The sequence below is a fragment of the Lithobates pipiens genome, unplaced genomic scaffold (genome assembly GCF_037356315.1).
Source record: "Lithobates pipiens isolate NorthernLeopardFrog02 unplaced genomic scaffold, aLitPip1_a1.2 Scaffold_3, whole genome shotgun sequence".
In the NCBI taxonomy this organism is placed as follows: Eukaryota; Metazoa; Chordata; class Amphibia; order Anura; family Ranidae; genus Lithobates; species Lithobates pipiens.
In genome coordinates this window covers 176,126,365-176,141,994 of record NW_027507790.1, presented here as the reverse complement: position 1 = coordinate 176,141,994, position 15,630 = coordinate 176,126,365, and the positions used below count along the sequence as shown (strand labels likewise).

At 41.7% G+C, this 15,630-nt stretch overlaps 1 protein-coding gene across 1 annotated transcript in view; it reads left to right on the top strand.

Moving 5' to 3' along the window:
• The window catches only part of FAM169A (family with sequence similarity 169 member A), a 127,106-nt gene that overhangs the window by 52,358 nt on the left and 59,118 nt on the right, over positions 1 to 15,630 (top strand). Inside the window, exons 2-5 of the mRNA XM_077462534.1 lie at positions 6,971 to 7,107; positions 11,326 to 11,425; positions 13,829 to 13,914; positions 14,580 to 14,751. Coding sequence (XP_077318660.1) covers positions 6,973 to 7,107; positions 11,326 to 11,425; positions 13,829 to 13,914; positions 14,580 to 14,751 — 493 coding nt within the window. The 5' untranslated portion in view covers positions 6,971 to 6,972. The remainder of the gene's footprint in view (positions 1 to 6,970; positions 7,108 to 11,325; positions 11,426 to 13,828; positions 13,915 to 14,579; positions 14,752 to 15,630) is intronic.

Sequence of the window (15,630 nt, the reverse complement as noted above, 5' to 3'; positions counted from 1 at the left end):
GTGAATTCTTACCTCTTTTGCATTTAAAGTAATATTAAGCCATCAGTGGTTTTTAATTTGACACATTGAACACAATAGAATCATATTTCCCAGTAAAGTTTTTGTTAAAATTCTTTAAACAGCACTTGCAGTTTACAAAATTCAATACTGCTGGCTACTGCTCTCTTAGTGCTGCTTCCTTGAACTTCCATCTTCACAGGAAAGATTTAACACTGGACAGTGTAGTCTGGAGCCAGTGTGTTAGCTTGGAATAGGGTGGGGAAGGAGTAAAGGAGTGCCTTGCTACCCAGGCTAGGAGGCTGTGTTTGTATTGATGCACACAGTGTAGGAAGACGCAACTCTAGCCCCTGCATGCCAGGGTTTCTCCATAGGGCGCAGCAAGGAATCACCCAGAAACAGGAAATCTGAGGCAGTGGTCATGGCACCAGCTTTAACAGGAACTTACAGTAGACAAGGTTTAACCACTTCAGACTTGGAAGGATTTAACCCCTTCCTAACAAAGCCCTTTTTTGTGATATGGCACTGCGTCGCTTTAACTGGCAATTGTGCGGTCATGCGACGTTGTACCCAAACAAAATTTATGTCCTTTTTTCCCCACAAATAACGCTTTCTTTTGGTGGTATTTTATCACCTCTGCATTTTTTATTTTTTGCACTATAAACAAAAAAAGCATTATTTTTTACTTTTTGCTATAATAAATACCTCCAAAAAATATGTAAAAAAAAAAAACTAATTTCTTCCACAGTTTAGGCCAAATGTTTTCTTCTACATATTTTTGGTAAAATAAATTGCAATATGTGTATATTGATTGATTTGTGCAAAAGTTATCGCGTCTACAAAATAGGGGATAGATTTATGGCATTTTTTCTATTAGTAATGGCGGCGATCAGCAATTTTTATCGTGACTGCGACATTGCGCCTGACAGATTTGACACTATTTTGGAACCATTGGCATTTATACAGCGCTATACAAATGCACTGATTACTGTGTAAATGTCTCTGGCAGGGAAGGAGTTAAACACTAGGGGGCGATCAAGGGGTTAACTATGTTCCCACTATGTTCCAACTGTAGGGGGGGTGGGCTCACTAGTACATGACAGAGATCACTGCTCCCGATCACTGGAAGCAGTAGATCCGTCATGTTGCTGGACAGAACAGGGAAATACCTTGTTTGCGGCATCTCCCCGTTCTGCCTCTCTGTGCCATGATCGCGGGCCACCAGCGCACTTTGAGTCCGCAGCGGAATGCGCTCACCTGCTAGCCGTGGATGATGCAGCAGCCTACGATGAAGAAGCAGCATACTCAGTAAGTAATGAAATCAGCTGCTGAAAGGGCTTAAAGGGGTTGTAAAGTCAGAAAGTTTTTTTGTCTTAATACATACTATGCATTAAGATAAAACCTGTGCAGCAGCCCCCCTAACACTTATCTGAGGTCCCTCTCTGTCCAGTGATGTCCACAAGTGTCTCAGCCTTCTGAGATTCTCTCTTGATAGGCTGAGACACAGCAGTGGTGCCATTGGCTGCCGCTGCTGTCAAGCAAAGTTGGTTAGCCAATCAGAGGAGATAGGAGGTGGGGCCGGGTAGGGGCTCCATGTCTGAATGGACACAGGGAGCTGTGACTCGGCTTGGGTGCCCCCATAGCAAGCTACTTGCTGTGGGGGCACTGAACAGGAGGGAGATGCCAGTATCACAGAAGAGGGGCTTGAGAAAAGGAGGATCCAGGCTGCTCTGTGCAAATTCACTGCACAGAGCAGGTACGTATAACATGTTTGTTCTTTTTATAGGAAAAAAATATGAGACTTTACCATCACTTTAAAAACTGAGGGTTAATATACATTCAAGCAACCAGGCCACCTCCTTGTGCACAGCGTGTGACTGGACATTGAAAGAGCAGCAGATTACTGATAAGTCAACCCTTTGCTCTCTCCTCCTCCCAACATGCTGCATTAAAAAAAAAAATGATGGTGCAATCAATACATAACCGTTAACTGTTGTATTTGTATCCATTTGGAGTTCAGCTGTAAGATTACTGGTACTGATCATGTTGGCTTGCATCCATTTAGTGTTGATAGTTATAGTGGAACCTATCTGCAGTTTCTGAGACTAAGTGACAAGCCCATAAAAAATGTGGATCATTCATTTATTTCACGACGACAGGTTCTACCCCCATCTTTGTCGGATTTGTGTTCTCAGTGCCTGCACTGAGTTTGGAGGGAGTTTGTATTTTATATTTTCAGGCAGGAGTGCGGGCCACATTTTTGTTTTATTTGGACATTCTTTTCCACTTCAATATCCGTTCTGCATGAGTGTTTTAATGAGTGCATTCGCTCAGGGCTTTATAGAGCTTGCTCACCCAGGCAGAATCACTGCTGGCGTATCAGAGCTTGTCTGGCGAGGGACACAGATGCCGTGACATACATATGAACTGACAGATCAGAGGGCACGGAAAACACTCAGCCACTATAGTACTGGGATTGGTAGCAGTGTTTTTACTTGCTGGTTAGGAGAGATATGCACGGGGGATAATGCACACCTTCTAACATGAACAAGGTTTCAGATTTTTGAAAATACATAAACAGGCGTATTACCAGATAAAAGAAACATTTAGCTGATGTATCTATTAGGCCTCATTCATTATCTATGCATACCTCTGTGTGAAAGGTCATCTTTGCCTGCACAGGATGACTAGGTGTTCCCTGCATCCACATTCCGGCAGTCCCATGTACAGTATCTCACAAAAGTGAGTACACCCCTCACATTTTTGTAAATATTTTATTCTATCTTTTCATGTGACAACACTGAAGAAATTACACTTTGCTACAATGTAAAGTAGTAAGTGTACTACTTGTATAACAGTGTAAATTTGCTGTCCCCTCAAAATAACTCAACACACAGCCATTAATGTCTAAACCGGTTGCAACAAAAGTGAGTACACCCCTAAGTGAAAATGTCCAAATTGGGCCCAAAGTGTCAATATTTTGTGTGGCCACCATTATTTCCAGCACTGCCTTAACCCTCTTGGGCATGGAATTCACCAGAGCTTCATAGGTTGCCACTGGAGTCCTCTTCCACTCCTCCATGACGACATCACGGAGCTGGTGATTGTTAGAGACCTTGCGCTCCTCCACCTTCCCTTTGAGGATGCCTCACAGATGCTCAATAGGGTTTAGATCTGGAGACATGCTTGGCCAGTCCATCACCTTTACCCTCAGCTTCTTTAGCAAGGCAGTGGTTGTCTTGGAGGTGTGTTTGGGGTCGTTATGTTGAAATACTGCCCTGCGGCCCAGTGTCCGAAGGGAGGGGATCCTGCTCAGCTTCAGTATGTCACAGTTAATGTTGGCATTCATGGTTCCCTCAATCAATTGTAGCTCCCCAGTGCCGACAGCACTCATGCAGCCCCTAACCATGACACTTCCACTACCATGCTTGACTGTAGGCAAGACACACTTGTCTTTGTACTCCTCACCTGGTTGCCGCCACACACGCTTGACACCATCTGAACCAAATATGTGGCGTATGATCTGAGCACCAACAGGCTGACCCCCCCACCCCTCTTTGCCATGATGCCTTCCTTTATCTAGATGGCAGCTCACTTCTTCATAGAATGTTAATAGATTGGTCTGGCAAGAACAATTTTTAAATTAATCCATTCTGATTACTACTAATGATACTGTTTTCATTACTAAAATCTTGTATATATTCCCCTATCATCCCCTCCAGGAGCTTGCAGACTATTGATGTTAGGCTAACTGGCCTGTAGTTTCCAGGGATATATCTTGGCCCTTTTTTAAATGAGTGTGGAGCTAGTGTGTTTTACTAGTGTGTACAGGGCCGTCTTTAATATTGATTGGACCCTGGGCAAAAAATTTCTTGGGCCCCCCACCTCCTATGCAATTCCACCCTCCACCTGCTCTGAGACATACAATAAATAGCAGCTAGACTTAAAATCAGTTTACTGTATCAGATCAGGCAATTGTGATTGGTTGCCAGCTGTTACAGCATATCATTACGGCTTACAGACTGACAGTATAAATTACATAGTCATTTATACTGTAGGGACCTTAATTCAAACTGCCATTTCAATGGATTGAAAGTATTATGTATATGTATTTATTTTCCTGCACTTAATTTTTTCCGCACTATTGTACACCAGAGCTCATATTTTAATTATTTTGTTGTACTCTAATGTCATTTGACAGGTGATTTTGATAATGAAAATAGTTATTTGACTTTTACAGAGTGATTGTCCTTTCTTGCTGCCAGAAAACCCCACAGGAATTCTTTCTTTTCTTTTAAAAAAAACAAAAAACAAAATGAGCCTTATAAAGTACAAAAAGAGCAAACAATTGCCACTGTAAATATTATTTTCACAGTTCTACAGTAAAAAAATGAACCCCTTACAGTAGTGACTATCCGCTCCTCCCTGCACCACAAAGGACCAGCCCTAGCCTTCTCAACCCCATTATTATAGACCTGGTTCACATCTATGTGTTTTTTGGTGTTATTTGCAGAAACGTACTACAGTTCATTTACATGGTTTCCTATGGGACACGTTCACATCTGTTTTTTTCACCCGCAGCTTAAATGCAAAACAGTCCTTTTTTGGTTCAATATGCTTCAATGGAGTTGAATGTAATCTGTTTTTGAAGCAATTTGTGTTTTTTAATCTGCCCAACAACAAATTGGCTAAAAAAAATGCAAAAACGCAAATCGCAGCAAAATCACGTGCGCAAAAACCAAAGCGCACAGCAAAAAGTACTGCAGAAACAGCTCAAAAGTAAACTGCATAGGTGTGTACCGAGCCTTATGCTGGCTACACAAATCATTTTTTAGACGAGAATGTTCAGATGAAAAATCTTTGTACATTCGCTGAATAAAAGAACGATTGAAATTTTCACTTGTTTTTAACAACCACTACAATACAGGGCACTTTTGCCCCCTTCCTTCCCAGCCCAATTTTCAGCTTTCATCGCTCTCGCGCTTTCAGTGACAATTGCGCGGTCATGCTACACTGTACCCAAATTCAATTTTTATCATTTTGTTCGCACAAATAGAGCTTTATTTTGGTGGTATTTATTCACGACTCCGTTTTTTATTTTTTGCGATATAAGCGCAAAAAAAGCGGAAATTTGGGAAAAAAAACAATATTTTCTTTTTTCTATTTTAAAAGAAATCCAATAAAATCTAATTTTGTCATAAATTTAAGCCAAAATGTATTCTGCTACATGTTTTTGGTAAAAAAAATTCAGTTAAGTGTATAATAATTGGTTTGTGTGATCACAGACATATGTACACAAATGATCATGTACATATGTGTGCAGGTGATCACGTACATATGTGTGCAGATAATCATTGGGACAAGTGATTTTAGTGGGACATATGTGGGGGACATGTTTTTATTATTAGGGACATGTGTTTTTATTATTTGGGGACATGTATGTTTTGGGGACATGTGTGTTATGGGGACATATGTGGGGACTGTGTTTACACTGTGTGGTGTGTTGTGTGTTTACACTAGACTGATGATCAGTGAGTAAAAAGCTGTAAAAACAGCTCATACTCACTGATCATCAGCCGGCTGCAGCGATCTGCTCTCCTCTCCTCAGCGATGACTTCTGTGTGAGGAGAGGAGAAGCCGATTGCCTAGCAACCGGCTGTTTGTTTACATCACATGACGGCCGTGATTGGACACGGCCGTCATGTGATCAGGAGGGTCAATCACAGAGCCCTCCGGCCGATCTGAGATGTGCCGTGTCCGGGTGACACGAGCTTATTGGGATCGCGCCGCTGCGCGGGCACGCACGCGCGCGATCCCGCTCCTGAAGGATGTTCCTGAACGTCCTATCAGAAGTAGACGGCTCCCACCCGGCCCTATATATGCATTGGCCGGGTGCAAAGTGGTTAACATCAATGTAATTTCTGAACGAAAACCACATACACTGTCCGAAAATTCCTTTGACCAAGAGGTTTCCTATTATTTACAAATTTTCCCCTCACTGTGGTTGAAAATGAACGTCGATTTGACCCCACTAACAATTAGAAAATCGAACAAACATTCTTAAAATTATATAGTTTTTTTTTTTTGAAGGAAGACATTGTTTTTGAAAGAAAAAAATTGGATCTCTGAGTATGATGATATTTACCAGATTCACCTTTTAATGGTATATCTCTCCTCTAATAATATATACAGTATATCTCTCCTCTAATAGTATATATAGTATATCTCCTCTAATTGCATATACAGTATATCTCTCCTCTAATAGTTTATATAGTATATCTCCTCTAATAGTATATACAGTATATCTTTCCTCTAATAATATATACAGTATATCTCCTCTAATAGTATATACAGTATATCTCTCCTCTAATAGTATATCTCTAATAGTATACACAGTATATCTCTTCTAATAGTATATACAGTATATCTCTCCTCTAATAGTATACACAGTATATCTCTTCTAATCGTATATACAGTATATCTCTCCTCTAATAGTATATACAGTATATCTCTCCTCTAATAGTATATACAGTATGCATAGAGATATTTACGAATAAATTGCATTTTTTTAAACTTTACATATTAACTAAATTATACACCACACTTTTTTTTAAGGTTTTTACCCGATTAATCAATTAATCAAAGCAATAATTGGCCAACTAATTGATTATGAATATAATCGTTAGTTGCAGCCCTACTTTGCACACCCTTTATTTTGATACACTTGGAATGTATTTAGTTGATATTTGAAGCTGAAAGTTCAGTTGGACCTTAAAGCGGAACCTCATTTTTTTGGTTTGTGATGATCAGATGCAGCATAGTTGCGCTTTAAGTACTAGTACGATTTTCAGTGTGCATAGAGATTGTGGGGTAATGGAAAGCTCCAAGAGTCTACGCTTTCTTGCTGAATGACATGGAAGATATCGTGGAACCAAATTCAAGTTTAATTATCTGTTTTTTTCTTCTGTTTAAGGCATGGCCTTCCCTGTTGATATCTTGGATAACTACAACCATGATGAACTGGAGAATTTGTCAGAAGATTATTTGTCATATCTAAGGTGTGCCGATCCTGATATCCCGGAGTACTTCAGTCTGCGAGATGGACGTGAGGTAAAATTTCTTTGGATAGCAGTTTTATTGACCTCAATGCCTTATTCACATGAGCATACTTAACCACTTCAGCCCCGAAAGATTTTACACCCTTAATGACCAGAGCATTTTTTACGATTCGGCACTGCATGGCTTTAACTAACAATTGCGCGGTCGTGAGTTAACTTTTGCTGGCATTTTATCATCTCTGCGGTTTTTATTTTTTGCAAACAAAAAAGACAGACAATTTTGGAAAAAAAGCAATATTTTTTACTTTTTGCTATAATAAATATCCCCAAAAAAGGTCTAAAAAAACTAATTCCTTCCTCACTTTAGGCCGATATGTATTCCACTGCAAATTTTTGGTAAAAAATTGCAGTAAGCGTATATTGATTGGTTTGCACAAAAATTATAGCATCTACAAAATAGGGGATAGATGTATGGCATTTTATTTTATATATATATATATATATATATATATATATATATATATATATATATATATATATATGTGTGTTTTTTTGTTTTTTTTTACTACTAATGGTGGTGATCAGCGATTTTTATCGGAAACTGCGACATTGATCGGACACTTTTGACACTTTTTTGGGACCATTGACATTTATACAGACACATTTGATAATCTATGTGGGTGTGCAGAAAAGGGAAAGGTGAGGAGGCGCCACCTGAATGTAGTGTTAAAGTTTCAGCATTTATTGCACAAGGTTAAATACACTTATAGCGTGGACCATGCGGGCAGAAGTGACGTCACCAGAAGAGACAGGGATTGGAATTGCAATGGCAGAGATACAGGCTAAGCGCTCAGAGTTTACAGCTCCTTCTACTGGCAAATGCATTATCAGGCAATCCCACCACCCTCATATTATTTCTCCTCTCCCTATCTTCGGCGTCATCAGTCATTGTTTAAGCGATCTTACCATATCCCTAAATTCAGACAGCTGGAAGCCCTGGGAATGTGAGGCATCCTCCACCTCAGAGATGCGGTCCTCAGCTGTGGTGAGCCAGCCTCTGATCTTGTCCAGGTCATGTCTGATGTGATTACACTCAGACGTCAAGTAATCAATACGGCCCATGAGCTCAGCTTTGGACACCTCGATTGCTTCCAGGATCGGCTTTGTTTTTGCTGCAGTATCCATCTCCGACTTAGAGGATGGCGGCAGGGGTAGCTTTGGTGCTCATGTGCTTTGCCTGTCACCTGTTCCATCTTTGCTCTCTGCTGCCTGGCGTGCTGTGAGGACGAAACAGGAACCAAGATGGCGAGGGCGGGGCCATCGTCCCCACCATGCCGAGAACGGAGAGGCCTCTGATCCCATGGCGGTGGCTCTTCTTGTGCTTTTTAGAGGTCAAGGATGGCATTTTACGGTTCTCTGTGGTCTTGGCTTACTGCACCGGTCTAGTGATCTGGGATAGGGTCGGTTTGAAGGGCTCCAACGGGGTTATATTCAGTAGGAAAGCTGGAGCTCAGAAGAGACACATCCTGCCCTGATCACATCTGGTAATGCCCTCCTTGTAAGTGTTTTTAACCTTGTGCAGTAAATGCTGAAACTTTAATGACACTGATGGGAACTGGTAGGTGGCACTGATGGGCAGTGGTAGGTAGGACTGATAGGTGATACAGATGAGATGGCACTGATGGGCACTGATTGGAAGCACTGTGGGCACATATGGGCACAGAATGGCAGCACTGGTAGGTACAGATTGACAGCACTGGTAGGCACCATTTGGACTGCACAGATAATCAGGACACTGATAATCAGTGCCCTGATTATCAGTGTACAGAACTGTACATGTCCCTTTTAGAGAAGCCAGTTATTGGCTCTCTTCTCTGATCCTCATGCTGTCAGCATGAGGATAGGAGTGTAGATAACTGGCTTCTGTTTATATCTGTGATCAGGGCTGGTGCTTGACACCCTAGGCGAAACCTGATTTTGGCACCCCCATTCGCTCCACCCCTACTCCACCTCCTTTTCCCTGCCCATGTGAAAGAATGCGCGGCTATACAGGAAGCATTGGCTCTGCTTCCTCTAACGCTGGCTTCAATTTTGCACTGCACCTCTAATTACACTACCAGTCAGACTGAGTTAGTTACATGCTGCAGCCTGCAGAGCATGCAGACGTGGAGGAAAACCAGCAGCCGTGCGCCCCTAGGCAGCAGTGCGTCCTAGGCAACTGCCTAGATTGCCTAGTGGTAGCACCAGCCCTGTCCGTGATCAGCTGTGTTTGGACACGTTCGGCTCTTTACCTCAATCTGTGATCAGCTGTGTCCCCAGACATTGTGATCACAGAGCGCTCCGCCCCTGCCCCACAGCAGGTGTGATCACAGGAGGCCATCATATGACAGCCTCCCAGAACTAGTTGTCCAAGCTGTAGCCATAATTAGGATATAGCGGGTTCGGCAAGTGGTACAAAAGAAAAATGTTGACTAGAATACCAGTCAAAGGAAGACTGCTTTTATAGGACACGTGTGGTGTATCAAAAACAACTAAGTTCAATCAAGTAAATACAAATTATCTTTATGAATGTCAAATATTGAATGAAAATAGTATCAAAAATCACACACATATATTATATCAATACCGTTCTTCTACAATGTTGTCTTTTTTTTGGTGAACGAAGGGTATTTATATATGTGTGTGATTTGTTTACTCTATTTTTATGAAATATTTGACATTTATAAATATATTTTGTATTTAATTAGAGTATAACTAAAGTAAAAACTTTTTTTTAGTATTGGATAGGTTGGAGAGGTAGAACACCTATTAGGTTTTTATTGCTGTCTGTGTCCCCATTAGGGCGATTCACCCTCTCTATTTGTCCTGTTTACTAATATCATTGAAAGTGAAAGTAAAAGAAAATTCCAAATTTTGGGTTGTCCCCAGAACAGTAATAGAAGGGAAATCTTTCAATGGGGATGCTATTTCTGGTGACCTGGGGGACCCCAAGAGATTGCCTTTATTTTCAGGGATTTCCTCTCACTTCCTGGGGTTCTAAGCCTCCATTACTCTATCCAAAATGAAAAAGAAAGTATTGCTTTTACTTACATTTTTAAGCAGTCTTTCTCAACCTTTTCAACACAGAGGAACCCTTGAAATAACTTCCCAGGCTCAGGGACCTCCTGCTAATAATTACTGTAGCTACAACTCATGATACATTAGTGTGATGGTCAGTGGGAAGAATTCGCCCTGCTGAATGCCCTCCAATGCACTGCGTGTTTCACAGTGCATTCTGCACCCTGATAGGGCAGAGCTTTGCCCAGTCAGCGTGCAGTAAAAGCTGGTTGTTAAGGAGCGGGGCTGGGAAGTAGAGTCTTCACCTGTCAATCCCATGAAGTGACCTCACAAGGGGGCAGTGCCACCAGGATACGTTAACAGGTGGCCCCCGCCCTTACCTATATAAGAACTGTGGAGGAGGCATTCGACGGTCGGCCGTCAATGAGTGCGGAGCGTTTATTTTTATTTTTGGGTGCGTTGGGCAGCATGATTGATGGATTTTCATCGGGGGACACTTTTTTTTATTTTTAAATAAAGGAATTGTCAAAAACTGTTTCTGTGTTTTTATTACTTTTTGATACTTTTTTGATGAATGGGTAGGGGTACTATGTACTCCATACTCATTCACATGGGGGGGGGGGTCGAGATCTGGGGCTTCCTTCTTAAAGTGGGCTTCCAGATTCTGATAAGCCTCCCTCAACCACAGCCCAGGGTTGTGGGGAAAAGACCCCCCTGCCCCAAAGCACCCCCCCCCATGTTGAGGGCAAGTGGCTTGGTATAGTTCAGGAGTGCCCCCCTCTTTCCTGACCTGCCAGGCTGCATGCTCGGACAAGGGTTTGATGTGGATTTTGGGGGGGACCCCACGCTGTTTTTTTAAAAAAAGGTTGGCTTTTTTTTCTTAATTTCTTTTTTAATATCCGGGTGTCTGCATTTGCAACCAATAGTCAATTTAAATGTGATTTGAGCTCTGTTCTCTGCACATGTACATCACAGTGATGATGCCATAGCTACTTATAGGTTATTCAGGTTTGCAATTGCATTTGGTGCACACCAAGTGGACTTATACCCTTTGTGTATATTGATAAATATATTTTAATGAAATTTTATGTGCTCTAAGTTCAGCTTTTAAAACATGTTCCTACCTATAAGTCTCAAAGCCTTGTCCAATTACAGAAACCAGACTGTATTCTTCTCTTGTTCATATTTTAAATACTTTCTGTTTCCTTTTCAGGTGCTAATCAGTCTCTCTACAGTAGGGTATGTACCTCTCTATGGAGGAGATCAGGCACAAAAAGTACTGGCTCTGTTTGCACCTGAAGATGCTCTGACAGGTATGATATACACTATACACTAGGGCAAATAGTAAGGCCTCTAGTGTAGTGCTTACCCCTGGAGGGGCTGCTGGTCTCCCTTACCAGTACAGAGTATCCATCAACAAACAAATCTCCCGAATCTTCTCTAAGCAGCCTTTCCCAGGGATAACAGGGAACAACCAGTATATCTAGAACTCTATAAGAGCAGCCCCAGTCCATATAGCCTCATCTGCACTTGGCTCCCTTCTAGCACTTGCACACCCAAGAGTACACTGAAAGGTCTTTGCTCTCAATGCCCCAGGAGCATTCTGCCAATCAGCATCCACAGGTAGATCCTCAGTCAGGGAGATAAAAGATCCTTCTACAGACCAAGACTTCAACACAGTGCCCTCCCACCAATAATAATCCTTTAGCAATCTTCTCTGGACCCTCAGCTCAGCTCCTACTGAGGCCCAGTTTGTAATCTCTTGTCTCCGTAGCTCTCTCCTAGGCCAACAGTCCTAGAAGAACTGGAACCCTCACTTAAAGTGATTGTAAAGTCTCTCTTTTTTTTTTTTCAATAAAAATAACAAACATGTTATACTTACCTGCTCTGTTGCAGTTGATTTGCACAGAGCAGCCCGGATCCTCCTCTTCTTGGGTCCCTCTTCTGTGATCCTGGCCCTTCCCTCCTGTTCGGTGCCTTCCCAGCAAGCAGCTTGCTATGGGGGCACCTGAGCCCAGTCACAGCTCCATGTATTCATTCAGACACAGAGCCCCAACCCGGCACTGCCTCCTCTATTCCCTGATTGGCTGACTGACTTTGACAGCAGTGGGAGCCAGTGGCGCCGCTGCTGTGTCTCAGCCAATCAGGAGGGAGAGTCATGGACGGCCGAGATATTCGTGGGCATTGCTGGACAGAGAGGTGGCTCAGGTAAGTATTAGGGGGTGCTGGAACAGCTGCTGCACACAGAAGGCTTTTTATCTTAATGCATAGAACGCATTAAGATAAAAAATATACTTCTGCCTTTACAACTTCTTTAGGAGGAAATAACACTCTCACAAGGCCTCCCAAACATTTATAAACACCTTCCCAGCCAACCTTCTGAATGCCCCCTTCCAGAGATTGGTTGAAGCATGATAAATATTAATGAAATTAAAACCTTGCAAGCTACCCTTTATGTTCACAGAATTGCTTGGAAACACGCTGCTGACACTATTCACAATCCCGTATACATGTGTAAGTGTTCAAAACAAATCAATATAAGTGTTGCGCTGTGCTTGCCACTCAAACCATAAGTGTTACTAAATATTAACTATAAACAAAATCAATAAAGGCCAACTATAGTGATATCATGACAATATCCAACTAATAAACACAATAGCATGCAATTAGTGCTTGAATAAAGTCCTTTGTTGTGCAGTTTAGATATTCCTGAACCCATCAATGAATCACAATCCAAAAAAGTGCTCCTTGATCCAATTCCTCCATTTGTGCTTTAGAAAAACGCTGTGCCACCCCACTCGTGCTCCTCCCATGGTGGGTATGTCCTCACCTCAGTATGTGTAACCTCACACCTAAGCTTGGTCAGACAGCGCTTGTTAGCCTCTCCAGGGCTAAATCACATAGATCTAAATCTCCCTTATCCATCCATAATGTGACAGCATGATAAATATTCATGCTGGCCATTTGACTTTCCCAGCGTATATACTGGAAATTTCTTCCAGAAGCAGGTGAGATGAATCAAACACCCATCTCAGGAAACCCCGAACAGACAAAACCAATAGATCACTGTTCCACTCACTACCGTCAAGCCAAAAACTACATTTAGTCTAGCAGCCTGACTAAAGAAGGCCACTACACTAGTATATTGTATAATTATTGTGTAACATATTATATACAAGTTTGGCTATCAGTTTGCAAAGCTTATTGCTTCTGAAGAATTTAAATAGTTTGTTCTGTATTGGATTTATCTTAGATTTAATTTTTTTTTACTTGTAAGTTAATCCTTTATTTTGGCTCCTTCAAATAGCATAATAAAGGTGTCAAACTTTTAATAAGACCCAGGTCTGTAATTTTAGATTCTGCAAGCAGTGCTACTGTAAGTGAGATGGTCATTGTGACCCCATAATTTAAATGTATGGTTCTCTATAATCCCTGTGATTGGACCTAATCCTCAGAGTATATGTAATTATAGTTTATGGATTTTGTTGAACTCAAAGAAGTGGGGGGGCTATCCTTGTTATTATACTGAGCAATGTGAAACAAGGGTTTGCTATTTATTGAAACCTAAGAACTGTTTTTAAATTGTACTTTTGGAGTTACCGTATGTACAGGTGGGTTGGCAGGCTGTCTATTTATAGCTAAATGTGTGCAGTTGTAATATGCACAACTTTTCCAGTTTAGAATTTCTGGGTATAAGTGTTACTATTCTTCCATAGCTGTGGCTCTGTATCTTGGTCATCAGTGGTGGACAGTTGATGATACAGTGAGGACTTCCAAATCATCCCGGGATGGCCTGCAGCAGGTAAAGCATTGAATAGTACTTGTACAGTAGTGAAAATATCCATGTAACCTATTATTCTTTTGGCATGCCCATTCGACAAAAGTCAGCTGAACTGGTGTACACACAGGCCAAATGTCGGCCGATTTCTGTTGAACCAGGCAAAACTGGGCTAATATTCGACCGCGTGTACCAGGCTTTATTCGCGTAAAGCAACGGGCATCACAGGCTAATTATTTGGGACCTTGCAGGATCCTTTTTCCAAGGTACAGTGCTCTGTTTTGAAAAAGTGATCCTGCAAGGTTTTTATTTTTTGTGTCTGTGTGCAGACAACAGAAAATTGTATAAAATATCGTAATTTTCCTTTTATGGGGCCAATCCATGGCCACATACTACCACATGTATGCTTCCAGGTTGGCGCCAGGTAAATAATTCTGTATGTGAAAAGGTTCTGCCAGTGGTGTCTCCTTTAGTAGAGTAATTTCCCTGATTCATTTTGCTTGCTTGCATTTTAACTCTAACATTTTTAAGTAACAAGTAAACCACTGAATTATTTATTCAAAGACAATGCAGCACTAAAAAAAAAAAGCAGATATAGCAGTTTTGGATTGATTCCATGTTAAATACTAGCAGGTATAAAAGTATAATATTCAAATGAAATTCATAATTTTCGTCTCTTTCATTTGCAGGTCCGGACCCTTGGAGAAAGAGTAGTTCTTTATGTGCTGAACCGAATTATTTATAGAAAGAAAGAGATGGAGCGAGACGAGGTCCCCTTTCTCTGTCACAGCAGCTCTGATTATGCTAAGATTCTATGGAGAGAAGGAGAAGCCATTGGATTTTATTCTGTCAAGCCTGCAGGTCACTTATTTTATGCGTTCTTCAGCAAAAGTTATTTTAAAATTACTTTATTTATTTTGTTTGGGAGCCACGCCGCATCACCGCACAATTGTCAGTTAAAGTAACGCAATGCCCAATCGCAAAAAGTGCTCTGTTCTTTGGCCAGAAAAATGGTCCAGGGCTTAAGTGGTTAAACTCATACCTACCACTTTCTTCCCAAAAAATCATACTCCACCAGCCCTACCAAACTCACTTTCACACCTATCATTCACCCTACGCCCAGCACCTGCCTTTTCTTGGGTCACCGTTCGTGATTCTCTTTCCGTTTCTTTTCCTTTTTCTTTCTGCATATCGTTTTTTTCCTACTCTTATTCGCATCTCTTTAACTATTGCAGATGAGGTTTAATGTTGAGAAATATAAAGTTATGCACTTGGGAGCTAAGAATATGCATGCATCATACATGCTAGGGGGAGTACAACTGGGGGAATCCGTAGTAGAGAAGGATCTCTGGGTTTTAGTAGATCATAAGCTCAATAATGGCACACTTGTGGGCTCGATCCTGAGTTGCGCTGCCTGTGCCCATAGGCACAGACAGTGTAGCTAAGCCATGCCCCTCACTCCCTCGTCACATGATTTGATTGAGAGCACCAATGGGGACCGATGGCTCCGGCTACTATCAATCTGCCCACTGATTGCTTCGGCTGCGTAACTTCACTGGCTTTTTGGCAAGGGCTCCTCCCACGCTTACGCACCTCAGTGAAAGTCTGAGTAAAGATGGCGCTGATGGCACAGTTCAAAAACACAACACTCTGTCCTATATTTTACCACGTGTACAGTTCTTTGCAAGGGGTAATGGTAAATCTCAGACTGCGAGCCTCCACATGTAGCACTAACCCCCA